The 16,987-nt window shown below is 52.8% G+C and overlaps 6 protein-coding genes across 6 annotated transcripts; 3 read left to right on the forward strand and 3 right to left on the reverse strand.

Annotated features, from left to right (window-relative positions):
* Nucleotides 1–1,103: 1,103 nt before the first annotated feature.
* Nucleotides 1,104–2,822, reverse strand: KD926_009884 (putative pre-mRNA splicing factor; the record flags this gene model as incomplete). The annotated part of the gene is made up of 3 exons (XM_053102376.1): nucleotides 1,104–2,554; nucleotides 2,617–2,670; nucleotides 2,729–2,822. 3 exons carry the CDS (start codon nucleotides 2,820–2,822, stop codon nucleotides 1,104–1,106), a joined length of 1,599 nt encoding a protein of 532 aa, XP_052954116.1.
* A 1,562-nt stretch (nucleotides 2,823–4,384) lies between these two features.
* On the reverse strand, nucleotides 4,385–5,074 carry KD926_009885 (uncharacterized protein; the record flags this gene model as incomplete). Its single annotated transcript, XM_053102377.1, has 1 exon — nucleotides 4,385–5,074. The coding sequence occupies one exon, from the start codon at nucleotides 5,072–5,074 to the stop codon at nucleotides 4,385–4,387; it is 690 nt and encodes a 229-aa protein (XP_052954117.1).
* A 786-nt stretch (nucleotides 5,075–5,860) lies between these two features.
* pmt1 (protein mannosyltransferase 1) lies at nucleotides 5,861–8,961 on the forward strand (the record flags this gene model as incomplete). Its single annotated transcript, XM_053102378.1, has 5 exons — nucleotides 5,861–6,123; nucleotides 6,188–6,477; nucleotides 6,531–6,814; nucleotides 6,888–8,348; nucleotides 8,425–8,961. 5 exons carry the CDS (start codon nucleotides 5,861–5,863, stop codon nucleotides 8,959–8,961), a joined length of 2,835 nt encoding a protein of 944 aa, XP_052954118.1.
* Nucleotides 8,962–9,416: 455 nt separating this feature from the next.
* KD926_009887 (uncharacterized protein) lies at nucleotides 9,417–10,212 on the reverse strand (the record flags this gene model as incomplete). Its single annotated transcript, XM_053102379.1, has 4 exons — nucleotides 9,417–9,467; nucleotides 9,580–9,778; nucleotides 9,944–9,987; nucleotides 10,045–10,212. The coding sequence occupies 4 exons, from the start codon at nucleotides 10,210–10,212 to the stop codon at nucleotides 9,417–9,419; spliced, it is 462 nt and encodes a 153-aa protein (XP_052954119.1).
* Nucleotides 10,213–11,018: 806 nt separating this feature from the next.
* On the forward strand, nucleotides 11,019–12,991 carry erf2 (palmitoyltransferase ERF2; the record flags this gene model as incomplete). The annotated part of the gene is made up of 3 exons (XM_053102380.1): nucleotides 11,019–12,025; nucleotides 12,079–12,187; nucleotides 12,248–12,991. 3 exons carry the CDS (start codon nucleotides 11,019–11,021, stop codon nucleotides 12,989–12,991), a joined length of 1,860 nt encoding a protein of 619 aa, XP_052954120.1.
* A 1,135-nt stretch (nucleotides 12,992–14,126) lies between these two features.
* On the forward strand, nucleotides 14,127–16,787 carry KD926_009889 (putative histone-lysine N-methyltransferase (Ash1); the record flags this gene model as incomplete). Its single annotated transcript, XM_053102381.1, has 4 exons — nucleotides 14,127–15,327; nucleotides 15,384–15,757; nucleotides 15,811–16,010; nucleotides 16,067–16,787. 4 exons carry the CDS (start codon nucleotides 14,127–14,129, stop codon nucleotides 16,785–16,787), a joined length of 2,496 nt encoding a protein of 831 aa, XP_052954121.1.
* Nucleotides 16,788–16,987: the final 200 nt, after the last annotated feature.

Here is a 16,987-nt window from a genome sequence, read left to right on the forward strand (position 1 = left end):
AGCCGACAGCCGCGAGCGGCACCGGCTCGATCATTGAGTCAATAACGTCTTCTCTTCCCTGTTACCATTGCTATATCATATTTAATTACCTTCTTGCATGGCTGCCAGACTAATATTCTTCTCTTCTCTTTACTCCTCTTTATCATCTTTTTTTCTCATATCTTTCTTATCACTGCATCCTTTTTTATTCACCAAGCAGCCTGCAACCCTATATTAATATCGTCGCTTATAATATGTTCTTCATGTACATTTACCGTTGTTGTCATGCTTTTTGTTTGGTCATCTGCAATTCTTTGAGCGCAATCCGGTCACCCTGGCTTTCCCCCCATTTTTGTACAGATGGTGTCTCATCTCACCCATGGGCATCGCTTTCCTACTGCATGTGGAGACATCAGCGTGTCTTCCTACTCGCTTGCTTTCTTACGCTCCCAAAATTGCTTGCTGGCGTTTCATCTTGCTTGTTTGATCTATGGATCTCTGCCATATTGCTTTATTGTTGCCTCGATCCTATGCGAGATACGTGTCGGCAACATCGGATTTTAATGTATTTACTGAATGATGCTGGCGCAGGTTTTATATTCATGGCTATGGTTTTTCTTGCGTTTTTCTCATAGATATACTGCTAATTTATGATTTATCAGACTTACTATCTTGCTTGGTTCATAGAGTAGAATGTAGACTTTGGTAGGTTGTTCATTCATAGCTCAAAGGTAGTATCAGTCTACTTTAAAACTCCCGCTTCGGTATACCGGTATTAATTAATACGTAAAGAGCATAGAGCTAGAGCCCCAAAACAAGGTAAAGAGTGATAAAGAAAGCTGTTATGTTATTTTACAACCGAAGCGGATATACGTCTGACAGAATGAAGGGGAAAGAAATAAAGATATCAATGTTTCCAACGACCGTTTGGTAAAAAGTAAAGAAAAATTAAAAAATAAACTCCAGATGAGTGGTAAAGCAACGCCCATGACAAGTGAACAGAGTTAGAAAAACAAGCATAGAATTTTGCGCAACAGCTGCAACCCCCACCCGCAAAAGAAATGGTTTAGTTTTGTGACATAGAAAAGAAGGTCCGTGATTTGGTTTGATTTGACGTGATTTGATCATTGCTTGGCCCGTTCGCGAATGTGTCGGATTTGTTCCTCGATCGTCATACTTTGAGGATTGAGCGGACCACCTGAAGGGCCGACCATGGGTGGCGTGGGACCGACGCCCCCGGCAGAGGCATCGTAGGCCATGCGTTTCTTGCGGGCTTCTTCTTCGGGGTCCCCAGCGCCGGGGAGGACGCTGGAGTCGAAGACGTCGCTGCGCTGGCTGGCGAGACGCTTGAGGTTGTTGACGACGTCGGCGGTCGACAGGTTGGTCGTGGCGCTGCGGGATTCGGCCTTGGCGCGCTGTTCCTTCCAGCGGGGATCGAGCAGCTCGATACGCATGTGTTGCTCGAGTTCTGCGACGGGAATCTGTTGGTGGCAGTTGGGGCAGAGAGCCGTGGGGCCGGTCTGGTTGAGGCGGCGGGCCTGGGCGCGAGGGACGTAGTCGGACCGGATGCGCATCGGTTGCTGGCCCGGCGCAGCTCGTGCGGCGGCTTGCGCCGCGGCGGCTTGATCGCGGGCTTCGGTGCGTTCGCGGATGCGTTGCTCTTCCTCCTGCGCGGCGGCGGAGTATGCGGCTTGCGGGGCGGCGGGGATGGGCTGGGGAGGTAGGCCCTGGGGGTAGGATGGTCCTGCGGGTTGGGCCATGGGTTCGGGCTGGGCTGGGTAGGCGTTGTAGTAGGTGGGCATCTCCTCGTCGGTGGGCATGGCTTCTTCGATGCGGAGAGGGTTGAGGGACATGGCGGCCTTTTGTTCCAGGGAGGCGGATTGGAGGTCACCAAGCGAGGTGGGCGGGGGGAGTTCGTCGGACTGGTCGTCGGTTTCGTTGAAGAGAACGGTCTCCACGACCACGAAGTCATGCCAGTCGATTTGCGCGTAGTTGATCTTCTCCTGCTCGTCCTCCACCTCTTTCTTCTGCTTCTGCTGTTCCTGGAACTTGACCCATTCGGCCCGTTGCTTGGCCCGATCCAGGATATGGAACTTGTTCTTCACGTTCGATTCCAGCTCCGCCAGACGCTTCTTCTCTGTGGTGGCGTCGTCGATTCCTTCCGTTCGCAGGAGAATGGTGTATTGGTCTACCAGCCGCGTGAAGAACTGGTAGAGACTGTGTTGTGGCCGCAGGAAGTCGAACTGGAAATTCCGAGTCTCGCGTTGCGATAGCGCCGTCATGAACGCTTTCCCCCTCTTGGCGACGAACAGAGCCGTGAGCTTAACGACCTCCAGATCTTGCGCGTTGATGATGGGCATGCGTGCCGAGAAATGGAACTCTGGAGGCTCCTCAGGTCCCTGGGGTACTTCGGGCTCAGGTTCCGCTGCTTGTTCCCCCGGTCGACCTGCAGACACCGCGGTGCCTCTCCCTTCCTTGATCTCCGTCAGGCGCCACTGGTAGAAGGTTCCGTAAGGGTCGTCGGGGTTGAGGAAAGAAAACTTCGGGTTGTTGCGTTCCTTTTCGCGGACGCGATCTGCACATCCATCGTCAACAACCAAACAAAACCGAAAGAGTAGGGGGGAAATTGTTACGTACCTTCAAAGACGTGACCATTTCGAGCGACATAACCGGCCGTTTTCTCCACAATAGCTATCTAGCATGTCAGCGCATTCTTTCCTCTTTTTTGTCGGGAGGTGTAGAAACTGACCTCGGATGTCCTTAGGTGGCAAAACCACTCCCTCGGGGGGCTTATTCGCCTCCTCGGGCAGGGCGGGAGTATTTGCATTGCTCACAGATGCCATGGTCGAGACACAAAACCCGAGCAACGACGGGCTGGGGCAAAGATGCTGGGGGAGGAAGCTGATCCGAAGTCTAGGCGGGCAATCCTCACATTGCCCGTTTTGGCCTGCCTTACCTCATCCTTGGCGGCGGCTACGGGCGGCAATTCCAGCCGCGCGCATAATGGAGCTGGGAAGACCAACTTACCGGAAGAGGGAAAGACTGGAACTGTTATTGTACGGGGCACTCCGGAGTAGTCATTGATGATTACGATGATGATTGCAATATACCCAAATATCAGCTCCCTGATGGGCTCTACTCAGGTCACTGATGGCTAGTACGCCGCGGCAGGACTAAATGAAGCAGAGAATAAACCATACAAATGCGCCGTTCAACTTGTTCCCACACCTATAATATATCTTCGATCTTCGCCATCTTGCTCACTTCAGTTACCCCCAATTGACCTCTAGCTGCTTCATCTCATCATTCAGGAGAATCTCAATAAATTAATCAAAGAAACGCCCCTGTACAACTTCATATGATCGATTGCCTAGGTGGACACCAGATATTCGATTCCTATCGCAGGGCTTTCATAGGGACAGAATAGGCATTTCTTCATGCCTTTGCTCGAGAATCTGGTTGAATTGTCCTTGGACGCCGGTTTCGTCTCCAACGACGACATGCTCATGGCTGATATGGTACTCATGAGTCTCCCGTGGCGCATGCGCTAAGGCTGACCGGTGTCCAGCCCAATTCATCGTCTGACTGAAATTATTGTCGTCCTATTCGAATGTCGCCCACGTGTCTGCTGGACACAACGACAGAAGCGGCCGGGTCAAGTTGAGAGTTTGTTACTGTGTTCCAGAAGCCACTGCATCCGTATGATGCCTGGGCCTCGTCAAGAAGTATCACGGTACCTTCAGGAACCGATTCCCATGTCTCATCGAATTCAGGGTAAAACTGTTTCAGGCGCAAGCCGAATGTAGTCCAGGTGTCTCCGCTTTCGTGATTCAATGATGGCGATGCATCTGTCGAGTAACAACACTGGTCGATTTTTGATTTGGCCCTGAAGTTCTTGCGGTAACACCGTTGAAACACCGGACTCGCCGGACTCGGCCCTGATGTGGCTGGGCCGTCTTATTTGACATCTGTCTCTGTCGGGCTCCTGGCCTCTGGTGGCGCTTCGAGTTTGTCTGTCGGTTGCGGGCGGCTCTGGACGCCTTCCGCTTCCTCTGGAACGGCCACGGCTGCGACGAGAAGTCATTATGTTCAGACAGGAACGTTTTGCCACTGGCTGGCGTTCCACATACCAGAATAACATTTTGAGGATCAAGAACGGCTGCAATCTTTGGTATTGTATCCTGGCGTGCGTGTCTCCCTTTCCCGCGAAGTCAAGTTGCTTTGTTGTGTTGAAGCCGGATGTGTTTATGAGTACGGAGGACTTTAAGGGCGAACGGTAAATGCTCATTTTTATAGGAATCTTGGGAATACGAAACCCCATTGCATGGAGCCTACAGAATCAGGTTACAGGGTATCTTGAAGGACCGCCTTTTTCCAGAAGCTCGTATCTCCTTCCGACGGCGAATCATGTGAATTTAAAACGCATAGTGTGTAGCAGGCGAGCGTCAGCCTCATGATAGCCAGCTGCGATCCAGACAAATAGATGCCACCGTAAACGGGCCATTAAGCCCCAGTCCTGAGGAATGATGAAATTGTACATGGATGCGTACTCGAAGGTAACAGGGTAAAAGCCAGCCAAATCCCAGTCAAGGAGTGAAAGCTGACCAGAAGGAGAAACTATCAGGTTGCGTGGCGCAAGATCATGATGAGTCAAGACAAATTGCTCAATACTCATTGGCACCCCCACAGTGATTTCTGATGAGTCTGGTACTTGAGGTTGCTTTGCTGCTTGCATCGCTCGCCGTATGGACGTAAAGTTCGTCCAGAATCGGAAGAAGTGGGCGATTTCGGATGGACCAGAATTCGCTGGAAGACCGTAACGATCTTCTAGAAAGAAAGACCTGCATTCGCCTGTCGCAAGCGATCCAGCGGTTGGTGAGGTAACAGATCTGAGGATTTTCACGAAGCGGCAAAGCTGCAGACCAAGCTTAACCGTCATGAACCAGCCCAGTTCCTTCCAGACGACATCCAACCTAGCTCCCTCGGTCCGATCCATGATAATGCAAGTATCCCTTTGATCCCTAGAAGGACCTCGGATCCCAGGCTGGCTGGCTACTTTGGTAGCCTTCAAAGCATCTTCGACCTCTGAAGACATATAATGCTTGACTATGAGATTTGGGGAGAGGTGAATACCCACCAGGTATTCGCGCACATCGGCGAGGACGCAATGTGATCAGCCAGTTCCGAGTCCGTGTACCTCTCTAGTCGCTTTTCATGGAAGACTAACGTCATGGCCTCGAGATATGGAAAAGGGGTTAGTGAAGTCGCTCATGTTGCGATGAAAGCGGGAAGTGTTCACGACAGACTCGATTGCCGATCCTGAGATTCAAGAGAGCCGGAATATTCAATATTACCATAGTTCCGAGAGAACTATCTTAATCTCAGTAAGTATACTGATGAAGCAGATGGAATACTCCGTAACTACTCCGTAACAGATGGGAAACACCGGCTTAGTCAACTCCCGCGGGCACGCTAACTGCGTAGGGAGACCCTGGGAACTAAAGTCGTCCCACACGTGTTGTCTTGTCTTGTCTTGCCTCCGTCTTACTGCCTGGTCGTCGATGTGTCCCCTTTGAGCTCTTCTTGGTTTTGTCATGGCGCCTCTCGTCTCAATCCCTTCCACTCGTTGAAATCTTTTTTCCTATAGTCTATTTCCTATCGGCCTTGCTGTTCTGGGTCGTTGAAGAGCTCCCTCCGGAGTCGGGGCATTCTTCTTCTCCCACCTTGTCCTTGGCTGCGTCCTCGCTATACTCGCGACATTTTTCTATGATATCAATCCTCATCTCTTTATTTCTGATTCTCTGATCCCAATTCCTTGATCACTATCTCGCATTCCTTTATAATCTCGGGACCTGACTCGGACTGAGTCCCCTTTCCAACCATGTCGCCCAAATCCAAGGACTCCCTAGAGGTTCAGCCTCGTTCCAAATCCGGTCGCTCCCCTAGCCGCTCCCCCAAACCGAAGAATCGCAAGAAGGCGCCGGTGGACAGTTCGAACTATGGATCGGACGGCGTTTCGGATAACAATATCTTCAATCTTCCCGGCTCCGATTACAAGACCCTTGTTCTGGTCACCCTGATCGCTGCGGCTGTTCGCCTGTTCCGGATCTACCAGCCCTCCAGCGTCGTCTTTGATGAAGTCCAGTATGTGCCCCGTCGATCGCGTTAAATGAATTACGCGCGTGTACTGATAATCTTTGCCTGCTAGCTTTGGTGGCTTCGCGACGAAATACATCAAGGGCCGCTTTTTCATGGACGTCCACCCTCCTCTCGCCAAGCTTCTTATTACACTCGCCGGCTGGCTGGCCGGATTCGACGGCAATTTTGATTTCAAAGACATTGGCAAGGATTATCTCGAGCCTAAGGTCCCCTATGTCGCGATGCGTATGCTTCCTGCTGTTCTGGGTATCCTGACGGTTCCCCTGATGTTCTTGACTCTCAAGGCGTCGGGATGTCGCACTCTGGCTGCTGTCTTGGGAGCCGGCGTGGTGATCTTTGGTATAGTTCCATGGCTATCTGGATATAGAGCGCGTAAAGCTGACGGATTGCAGAAAACGGACTTATCACTCAGTCGCGTTTGATCCTTTTGGATTCGCCGCTGGTATTCTTCACTGCGCTCACAGCCCTGGCATTCACCTGTTTCACGAACCAGCACGAGCTGGGACCGTCTCATGCCTTCCGTGCGCCCTGGTGGTTTTGGTTGGCGGCGACCGGTCTCTCTCTGGGTGCCACCCTCAGCGTTAAATGGGTTGGCCTGTTCACCGTCGCCTGGGTTGGCTCTCTGACCATCCTCCAATTGTGGGTGCTGCTTGGTGACAGCAAGACCGTTACCTCGGTATGACCCCTCCAGGCCTTCTGATTGCCCTGCCGTACCTGATACTGATCATTGCTAACATCTGGCTATGTAGCGCCTGTGGTTCAAACACTTTTTCGCTAGAGTCTTTTGTCTTATCATCATCCCGCTGGGATTCTACTGTGGAATGTTCGCTATCCATTTCCTCTGCTTGGTCAACCCCGGAGAAGGCGACGGATTTATGTCCTCGGAGTTCCAGGCGACATTGAACTCGAAGTCGATGCAGGATGTGCCCGCCGACGTCGCATTTGGCTCTCGCGTCAGCATTCGTCACTTTAACACCCAGGGTGGCTATCTCCACTCCCACAACCACATGTACCCCACCGGAAGCAAGCAGCAACAGATCACTCTCTACCCTCACAAGGATGAGAACAACATTTTCGTCCTCGAAAACCAGACGCAGCCCCTGGGTCCCCACGGCGAAGTGGAGGGTCCTCTTGCCTGGGACAACATCACTACGGATTACATCGAAGATGGCGCCGTCGTCCGGCTGAACCATTTGATCACGCACAGACGAATTCACTCCCACGATGAACGACCTCCTGTGACCGATGTTGATTGGCAATTCGAGGTCTCCGCTTACGGCTACGAGGGCTTTCCTGGCGATGCGAACGATTTCTTCCGAGTGGAGATTGTCAAGTCCATGTCCGACGGCGAAGAATCGAAGAAGCGCCTGCGAACCATCCAATCCAAGTTCCGTTTGGTCCATGTCATGACTGGCTGCGTCTTGTTTTCCCACAAGGTGAAGCTCCCTGACTGGGGATTTGACCAACAGGAAGTTACATGCGCTCGAGGCGGTACTCTGCCCAACAGTGTCTGGTACATCGAAGCCAATTCTCATCCTATGTTGCCTGAGGATTCGGAGAAGGTCAACTACCGTCACCCGGGATTCCTTGGTAAATTCTGGGAACTTCAGAAGGTCATGTGGAAGACCAACGCCGGTTTGACCGAGTCCCATGCCTGGGATTCGCGCCCCCCTTCGTGGCCCACTCTGCTTCGCGGTATCAACTTCTGGGGTAAAGACCACCGCCAGGTCTACCTCCTTGGAAACCCATTCATTTGGTGGTCCTCGACGGTGGCGATCGGTATCTACCTCCTGTTCAAGGGTGTGTCTATTCTCCGCTGGCAGCGAAGCTGCGGTGACTATCGCAATGTCAACTTCAAGAGATTCGACTACGAAATTGGCAGCAGCGTGCTGGGATGGGCTTTCCACTACTTCCCCTTCTACCTCATGGCTCGCCAACTGTTCCTGCATCACTACTTCCCGGCTCTTTACTTTGCCCTTATCGCTCTCTGCCAGGAGTTTGACTTCCTCACAGGCCGTATCCAGAGTCTCGGCCTCCCGTCTCGACCGGTTATCGGCAAAGGATTGGCTGGAATCTTCCTCGCCGCAAGCATCTTCGCTTTCACTCTCTACTCGCCTCTTGTCTATGGCAACCCCTGGACGCAGGATGCCTGCCGCAAGGTTAAGCTCTTGGATTCCTGGGATTTCGATTGTAACACTTTCCACACCGACGTAAGTGTTCCAAAATGGCAGCCCCCGCGGCGAGGATATTGAAACGCACCGCATCATGACGACTGACTGGCACTAGCTTGGCCAATATGTGACCGAATTCCTGCACCGAGGCTCTGCCGTTCCCACCACGGAGGCCGTTCTGCCGCACGAGCAACTTCAAATTCCCGTGGCGCAGCCACCCCAGGAGAAGCAGGAGGCTCAGCAAGGCGAGGCTGAGGCCGAGGCCGGGGGTCAAGAAGCTCAAGAGGCAAATGTGACCGCGGAGCCCGAGAAGCCTCGTTCGAAAGCCCGCGTGGAGTACCGCGACCAAGACGGAAACGTGTTGGACGAGAATATGGTCGCTTCCTTGGCAAAGGAGGGCAAGGTTTCATTTGAGACCCGCCATGAGACCCGGACTCGCTTGGCCAACGGCCACGAGATGGATATGGTCGACGGTCAAGTTGCTCCGCCGCACCCGGACGTGGAGGGCCAAAACCCCGAAACGCAGGGCAAGCCGGAGGCGCAAGCTGAAGAGAGCCCTGCTTCGGCCGCTGGAGAGGGCAGCTCGGTTGAGGAGCAAAACTCCCCCGAGCCGAAGCCCGCCAGCGAGGGCCAAGAGGCTACCAAACTCTAAGAATGGGCGGAGATATTTCAATGGTGCTTTTTTGGCATCTCTCCTATACCTTCAATCTTTGGACCGATTAACCTTCTTCTGTATCTCTTTCTACCAATAATCTTGTTTACCACACTTTATTTTTATCCTTTACCTTTTCTTCCCTGATCTAACGAAATGTGAACTTGTACATGACTATACATTTGCTCGAGTTAACGGCCTCCCGTGTTTTTGACTTGTTGTTTGGCAACCTGGTCATAATAGCAGAACAATAAAACAGTCTTCAATTGATTCCTGTCCAAAAAGATATAAACTATGCACAGAACTCTTATAACGACAATCGCACCCCCATACTTCTAGAGTAGTCTTCGGTAATTTTAGAATACAGCGGTCTTCAACTCCACTCCGGATGGCCTGCTTCTCGGCTGCGTGTACAGTCCAGTCTGTACTGCGTAGAGACACGAGATAAGAGACATTTAGTAGTCCCACTCCTCCTTGCCGTACTTGTTGAAGCGCTCGTGGAGGTCCTAGATGGAAATGCCAAGTCAGTAATCCGGCTGCATGCATGGATCGGATCATACGATCCGACCCGACCGAGCAAAGAGAGCTACAAAGCCCCCAGGGATGACGAAAACATACCTCGGGGAGGGTGACGTTGGGAACAATGACGGTGTTCAGAGCGCTGGGGGCGTTGCGCAGAGGCTGGCTCTTGTCACCGTGAGGGTGATACTGGTACTTGTAGACCTTGCCGTCGTCCTCACGTTCCCAGGGCATGGAGCTGTCAGGGATGCGCACGTTGCTCTCGGAGGTGACGGAGGTGGGCTTCTTGCCGAAGTACCTAAAAATCAGACGATTTCGATTAGCATTCGTTTCGATATCTGAGAGTATATGCAATTGGCTGTCGTGGGGGAATATTTTTCGTTTTTATTTTTTTTTACCCGCTTCCTCGCGGTCGGTCGGGTGATAGATAAGTCGGTATAGGATAAGGGTAGAGGGTATTTACCATCCAGCAATCAGGAAAGCACCAGACATGACACCGAGCAGAACCTATTTGGCGGTTAGAAAAAAATATAACCCATTGGCGGATGTTCAATTGGCTTGAACAGAAGAGCGAGAGAGGGAGGTCCGTACGTAGAGCTCGGGGTCACGCTTAGGAGCCTTGTCGAGACCAGCCTCCTCGACCTTGGAGCTGTAGGCACGGCGCGCGGGGGCGCGGAAAAGAGACTGACGGGCAAAGGCCCGGCGGGAGGCCATGGCGGCAATTGACGACATGTTGGGTATGGGTCGGGTTTGTGGTGAAGGTGGACGGGGAGAAGAGGATGATCTTGAGGGGCGAGTGGTGCGGATTCGTGGGAGTCGGACGATGATGTTGCCGGCGCATCATCACCTGACATCCGATTTGGCCCTGCAGCCGTCGGGTGATTACTCAGCGCTCCCTCGAAGTAGACTAGTTCCTCCTGCCCGACTCGATGCGCCGTTCGACTCTCACTGGACGTTCGCTTCTTTCTGCTCCTGCAAGCGCCGGGCTTCGTTCTTTTGCTGTTGCTTTTGCAGTTGCAGTGCAGTATGGTCGATTAAACACCGCGTCCCTCCTCCGTGATGTGACCTGCTGGCCATTCCTTGTGATTCTCATTTTAATTTATACTCACAACCTTCGCAACTCACGATCCTTCAAGGTTGGTCCATGCCCTTTCCTCCATCAGGGGGGTTGCGTCCTTGTGCCTGGCGGAGGGGTGCGACACCCTTGACCCTTGACTCGATTTTCAGACAACACTAACTCGGTGTCTCCTTTCCCTAGGTTGCTGTCGCTCATTCTTGGTCGACTTACTACTTCACGGCTTTTTCCAGTATTCCTTTTCTTATTTATCCCTTTCGTTGTCATTCCTTTGACGGGACTCGACTCGCCGAATCGACCGTTTCTCCCATTTTGATACCCGCGCATAGATATACAGACAGTTTATTTCCCACAACTCCTTGGGTTATAGCGCGCCTGAAACCGCTTCATAGTCGACTGATCACAACATGAGAATTGGCGAATATTTTTAACAACGAATATCCCACTCAATACCGTCGATACCATGAACCCTCCGCAAACCCCTGATAGCGATGCGCCGAGTCCTCCCTCCGCGCAACATGCGCTCGGCATCCCTCGCCCTCCTTCTGTCGGTGGAATCTCGTCCCGAGTGACGGATATGTCGGACGATGGAGAGAACTCGCAGACTTGGACCGGGGGATCGCAGACATACACCGGAGGTGCACCGTCGCAACCGCCTCGCTCGCTACCGTCTGTCTCTCGACGAGCACCACCCCCTGCGAGAAGCTCGGTCATCACGTCGATCAGCCAGGCAACCACCAATCGACCAGAAAGCTCCGGCAGCAGATTGAGCCGGACCCATATCCCGTCATTGGCTGCGCAGGGCTTTTTCCGACCTATGTCCTCCCAGCGTCTTCAAGCCCACCGAGGTCGCCCTGTCACAAAAGGTGCCACGGAGTCATCAGCAGGGGACTGGGACGACGATGCAACGCAGAATAGAACGAGTATGGTGTCTACTAGCACGATTCCGCAAAGCCCCATCCCGCAGGAGGCCCCGCCGTCTCGAGGAACTGAATTCACCGACCCCATCATTCCAGACCGAAATACGTCCAATGCCAGTCCGACCGGCAATACCACCGCCAGGAGCCTGGGCGAGAGTGCGAGACTGCTGCATGAGCGAGAGCGAGCGAATCGGCCGACTCCGGCACATCTCAATCTAAACCTAGCAGCCAACTATAACAATTCGAATAACCATGAGACTCCGCCCAGATCCTCCCTGTCATTTCTCTCCTTGCAGAACAGAAGCCTGAGGCCAGAGCATCGTGATGGGCGAGCTCATGAACGACTGTCTTCGGCTGGCTCGTCGCCTGGGTCTCTCGACAAACAGAACCGAACGGTAAACAAGGGCAGCCAGGGCAAGAACTACGAATATTTCACCGGCAACACCCTCTTCTGCGGTGGTGGAAGACTTCAGAATTCTCGTGATAAACCGGTGAATATTGCAACCGGCATTTTTGTGGTTGCGCCTTCAGCGCTGTTCTTCGCATTTTCGTGAGTGTTTTCCTGCTTTGGTCGTGTCTCGTCTCAAATCTAACCCTGCGCAGGGCCCCTTGGCTTTGGCATCACATTTCTCCGGCTATCCCTATCTTATTCGCTTATCTGTTTTTCGTGTGCTTCTCGTCCTTCATCCACGCTTCCGTCGTTGATCCTGGTGTAAGTATCCCTCTTGAATCAGCACGACTTCTCATGTTCATACCTCTAACGATGTGATAGATTGTTCCGCGGAACCTGCAGCCAATGCCTTCGTCGGAGTCGGATGACCCGTTGATGATAGGTCCTCCGACGAACGACTGGGTGATGGTTAAGCTGGCAACGTCCGAGGTCGCGGCGATGGACGTCCCGGTGAAATACTGCAAAACTTGCAGCATCTGGCGTCCTCCTCGTTGCTACCACTGCCGTGTTTGCGATAACTGTGTCGAGACTCTGGACCATCACTGCGTCTGGCTCAACAACTGTGTCGGTCGCCGGAACTACCGATACTTCTTCACTTTTGTCAGCGCGTCCACGCTGCTTGCCCTCTTCTTGCTCGGTGCTAGTCTGGCCCATGTCCTTGTTTACCGGTCGCAGGAGGCCATCTCCTTTGGCTCAGCAATCAACAAATTGAGGGTTCCGTGGGCAATGGTCATTTACGGGGCGGTCGCTGCGCCGTATCCGGCCTCTCTCTGGGCCTATCATTTCTTCCTGGTTGGTCGTGGCGAGACTACGAGGGAGTATCTCAATTCTCATAAATTCGCCAAAGCTGACCGGCATCGGCCCTTCACGCAAGGCAACGTCCTCGCCAATTGGATCGCGGTCTTTGCTAGACCTCGTCCGCCCACGTACATGCAGTTCAAGAAACCATATACCGAAGGGGACCAGCGTCTGAGCACCATGAAACGGAAATATCTTCCTCGAGACGTGGAGGCTCAGGCCGACATAGAAATGCAACATGTGCCTTCTAGCCAGCAGCAGAATTAGCCAGCTGGTGGAGGGTTGTTCTGTTGCAGGTATCATATCAAAAAAAAAAAAAAAAAAAAATCTCTCAAAACCAAAAAAGCCCAACAATAATAATCAAGTGTTATACTGACATAGTTTTACTCTTTTATTCTAAGCGTCGTCCTCTCATTACTTACTACTTCTCAAGATACCTTGTCCTTTTGAAGGTCATATTCTTTAGTTATCATCCTTAATCTGCTTTCGCTCACAACTTCTCTTCTGACGCATATGTACATGCATCCCCCTTTTTTTTTCTTCCATACTGACTCATTTTCCAACGGACATTGTTTACGTTCACTTCACGATCCAGCTTTTTCTTTTTCTTTGTTTCCACGAGCGTGATTGCCTACCAACGGGCGCTGTTTGACACCGTTGGTCCGATCTCAGCCTTACGCAACATGAGGAACACATGTATGATATCTGGCCTCAAATCTACCGATAGACAATGAATAATCTACTCCAGACGGAACTTACAAAGTAGACAAGGGAGGATCACCATGAGTGAATCCCAAATGTGGCGTTGAGGGTGTAGATATAAGACCGTAGAGTGAAGCAGCGAGAGGACCAGAGACAAAAACGTAGTTATGGAATGCGAAGGGCAAAAGAGCGAGCGCAAAGACAAAGCCGGAGCAAAGAGCAGCTGCAACGAAGGTGCGACTGGACGTGGGGCGCCCAAGAGGACTGGAAGTCTAGTCGATCTCGCTACAGTTTTTCGGTCTGCATTCCGTCCCTGGCGGAGGATACGGACTGCCCTCGTCCACCTCCGCACCCTCTTCCTCTCTCCCATTCCTTTCCCCCATCACCGCGTCCGCCCCCATCTCGTCCCTCTCGCCACCTCCTTCCTGTCCGTTGTCGTGCCGTTATGATCGTTTCGCTCGGCTTCTGACTCGGCTGCCTACAAGGGCCCCCCCTGATCACTTGGATCTCCTGATAAGAGGAGAGGGAGAGAGAAAGAGCGCCTAACCACCCCCCCGTTCCCATTCCAGATCAGTGCTTCTCCCCCACGTGCGACCATAAACGCATCGAAAAATAAGAGATCCAGGACTCTTATCTCGTGATTTTTACCCTCTTTCTCTTAACTCACCGCAATCCTTCTCGGAGGTATCCTTTCGAGGAGATGGAAACCCGAACTAGATTCTCCGGCGCGTCGACCGCAACTCCCGCAACCCTTTCAGACCTCACCAAGCACACGCTCGCCCCCGCCGACGACACAATGGCCCTCGACTACCCCGAACAACTCCTCACACCCGAGAACAGCCGCTCCGAGACGTCCAGCAACAATGAAAACGCGTCGACCGAGGAGAAGCCCATCCTCCGCCGCCGATCTACACGTGCAGCACGCGCCTCTTTGCGAGGCGCCGCACAACTCCCCGTCGACCTGGAGAGAGATTCGTCTAAAATACTGTCTCCGGCATCTGAAATTGAATCCTTAGCGCTGGGTGCGGCGGGCGAGGAGCCGGCCCTGGTTAAGACTGTCGCGGAGACTAAGCGATCCCAGGTCTCGCACCTCCGGCACAGCATTGCGGTCATGGAACAGTCTATGTGGAGCGAGACGGCCCTCGCGCTGAATACTATGGAGCTTGATGATCACCCAATGGCGCCGGATACGCCGGTTTCGAAGTCTTCCCAGGAGCCGCAGTCGGGCGACATGAGCACGTCACTACAACAGCGCACTTTGCGGAAGCGGGTCGAGCGGGTGTTGACGGAGGAGCAACCCACAAGCAAAGGGAAGGATACCGAAACTACAAAATCGCAGGCCCAGGAGCCACGGAGACGCTCGTCCCGCTTGAGTATCTTAGAGAAGGCGTCGGGTCTTATGGACCGCGCCAGCAGCGTCTTGGGGAAACGGTCGCGGGATGTGATGGAAAAGGGGAAGGATCTGGGCCGACGGGCCAGTTTACGGCCTAGACAGCCTGCCATTCCCAAGGAGGAACCTACCATCTCGAAACCAACCGAGCCTCCTGCGGCGAAGAAGCGCCGTGTGTCTGAGAGCGACCTTCCGGCCAAGGCGGAGGAGAATGAAGATGCGGCGCAAGAAGTGCCCGTCACGACCCTTCCGCGCAGGACCAAGCGCTGGCTGGCTCATGGATTGTACTCGGGGCAGGAACAGACGAATGCTGCTCGTCCTTTGCAAGGCCGAAATAAAGCCGCGAGAAGGAGGAGTCAAGTCACCGGCCAACGAAAATTGCTGCCAATGCCTATGTTTGCCGGAGATCGGTTGTTGCAGCAAGGACGGGACTTCCAGCTGCCATTCGATATTTTCTCGCCCCTGCCTCCCGGTCAACCTAAGCCTAATGAATGGCGGAAGACCAACAAGAGTATGTGTGAACCTTTGCGCATCTGCGACCACGAAAAGCTAATGTTTGCATCAAAGACGTCTTCGTCGGCGAGGCTTCCAGTATCTGGAGAGCGAACAAAGAAGAGGAACTTTCTAAATGTCTCTGCACGGAAGACACGGGCTGCGACGACGACTGTCAAAACCGCTACATGTTCTATGAATGCGACGAAGGCAACTGCGGGCTGGGTCCGGAATGTGGTAATCGAAGCTTTGACGAGCTCAAATACCGAACAAGAGCTGGGGGCAAGTATAACATTGGTGTCGAGGTCATCAAGACCACGGATCGCGGATATGGCGTCCGCAGCAACCGCACCTTCGAGCCGAATCAAATTATCGTGGAATACACTGGAGAGATCCTCACACAAACGGAGTGTGAGAAACGGATGAGGTCGGTCTATAAGAATAACGAGGTATGTTGCGGTGTTCTTCATGGTTCTGCTTCTCAGGCACTGACCGGATACAGTGTTATTACTTGATGTACTTCGACCAGAACATGATCATCGACGCCACGCGAGGCTCCATCGCTCGATTCGTGAATCACTCCTGCGAGCCCAATTGCCGCATGGAAAAATGGACTGTCGCCGGAAAGCCGCGCATGGCGCTTTTTGCCGGCGACCGTGGGATCACAACGGGACAGGAACTGACCTACGACTACAATTTTGAGTGAGTGTTTTTGCCAGTACCAGTCTCTTGAAACACCATATTGACATGCCAAACAGCCCGTATTCGCAAAAGAACGTTCAACAGTGTCGATGTGGCTCGTCCAATTGTCGTGGTATTCTCGGGCCGCGTCCCAAAGAAAAGGATCAACGTTCGAAGGAAAGGGACGCGAAGGCCGAAACCCAGAAGAAATCCCGCTCGACTACGAGCAAAGCCAGCAAGAAAGTTACGAACGCGAAACGCAGAATTGGCAAGGCATTGGAAGGGTCCACCTCGCGCCTCAATAAGCGGAAGCTCCTAGGCTCCCAGTCGCTCAAGGCGGGTGTCAAGAAGGCTGTCTCCAAGGCGACCTCGAGATCTCCTGCAAAGACAACGTCAAAGACGGCGAAGAATGCTTCCAAGTCACCCTTGCCCAGGAAGCGCCCCGTCAAGAAAGAAGAAACCAAGTCTGCCAAGAATGTCAAATTGCCCAAGGTGAAAGCCACGACCAAGGCCAAGACGGCGGTTCGCGTCACGAAACCAGTAGGGTCAAGACAAGCTCAGACCAAAGCAAAGGCTTCATCAACAACCAAACTCAGTCGTCCATCGGAAGCGACAAAAGCCAAGATCATTGCCGCAGCCAAAGGCACAAACGCAAGGAGTCGCACGAGTCAGAAAACCAACAATAATACCAAGGCATCCCCCAAAAAGGTCACCAAGGGATCTCCTACCAAGGCAGTTGGTAAGGCAAGTCCACGGACGAAGGCGACCACAGCCAGAAAGGCAAACAACAAGAAATAAATGAGCGTCAACCTGCTTCGACTAACACCAGATGTTTCGTTTCAGCTCTCGACAGCAACCCACCCGATGTCTGTGCGATCGGCCGATTACTAACTAACAGGCGTCTTCAATATTGAAGGCGTTATAACTCCTATACTTCTCTCCGAGCTTTAATCCCCTGAACCCCCTACCACCTAACCCCCTTGATCCTTCTTGTGTCC

Source organism: Aspergillus affinis, assembly GCF_023601865.1.
Source record: "Aspergillus affinis strain CMG 70 chromosome Unknown NODE_73_length_178438_cov_86_647956, whole genome shotgun sequence".
NCBI lineage: Eukaryota > Fungi > Ascomycota > Eurotiomycetes > Eurotiales > Aspergillaceae > Aspergillus > Aspergillus affinis.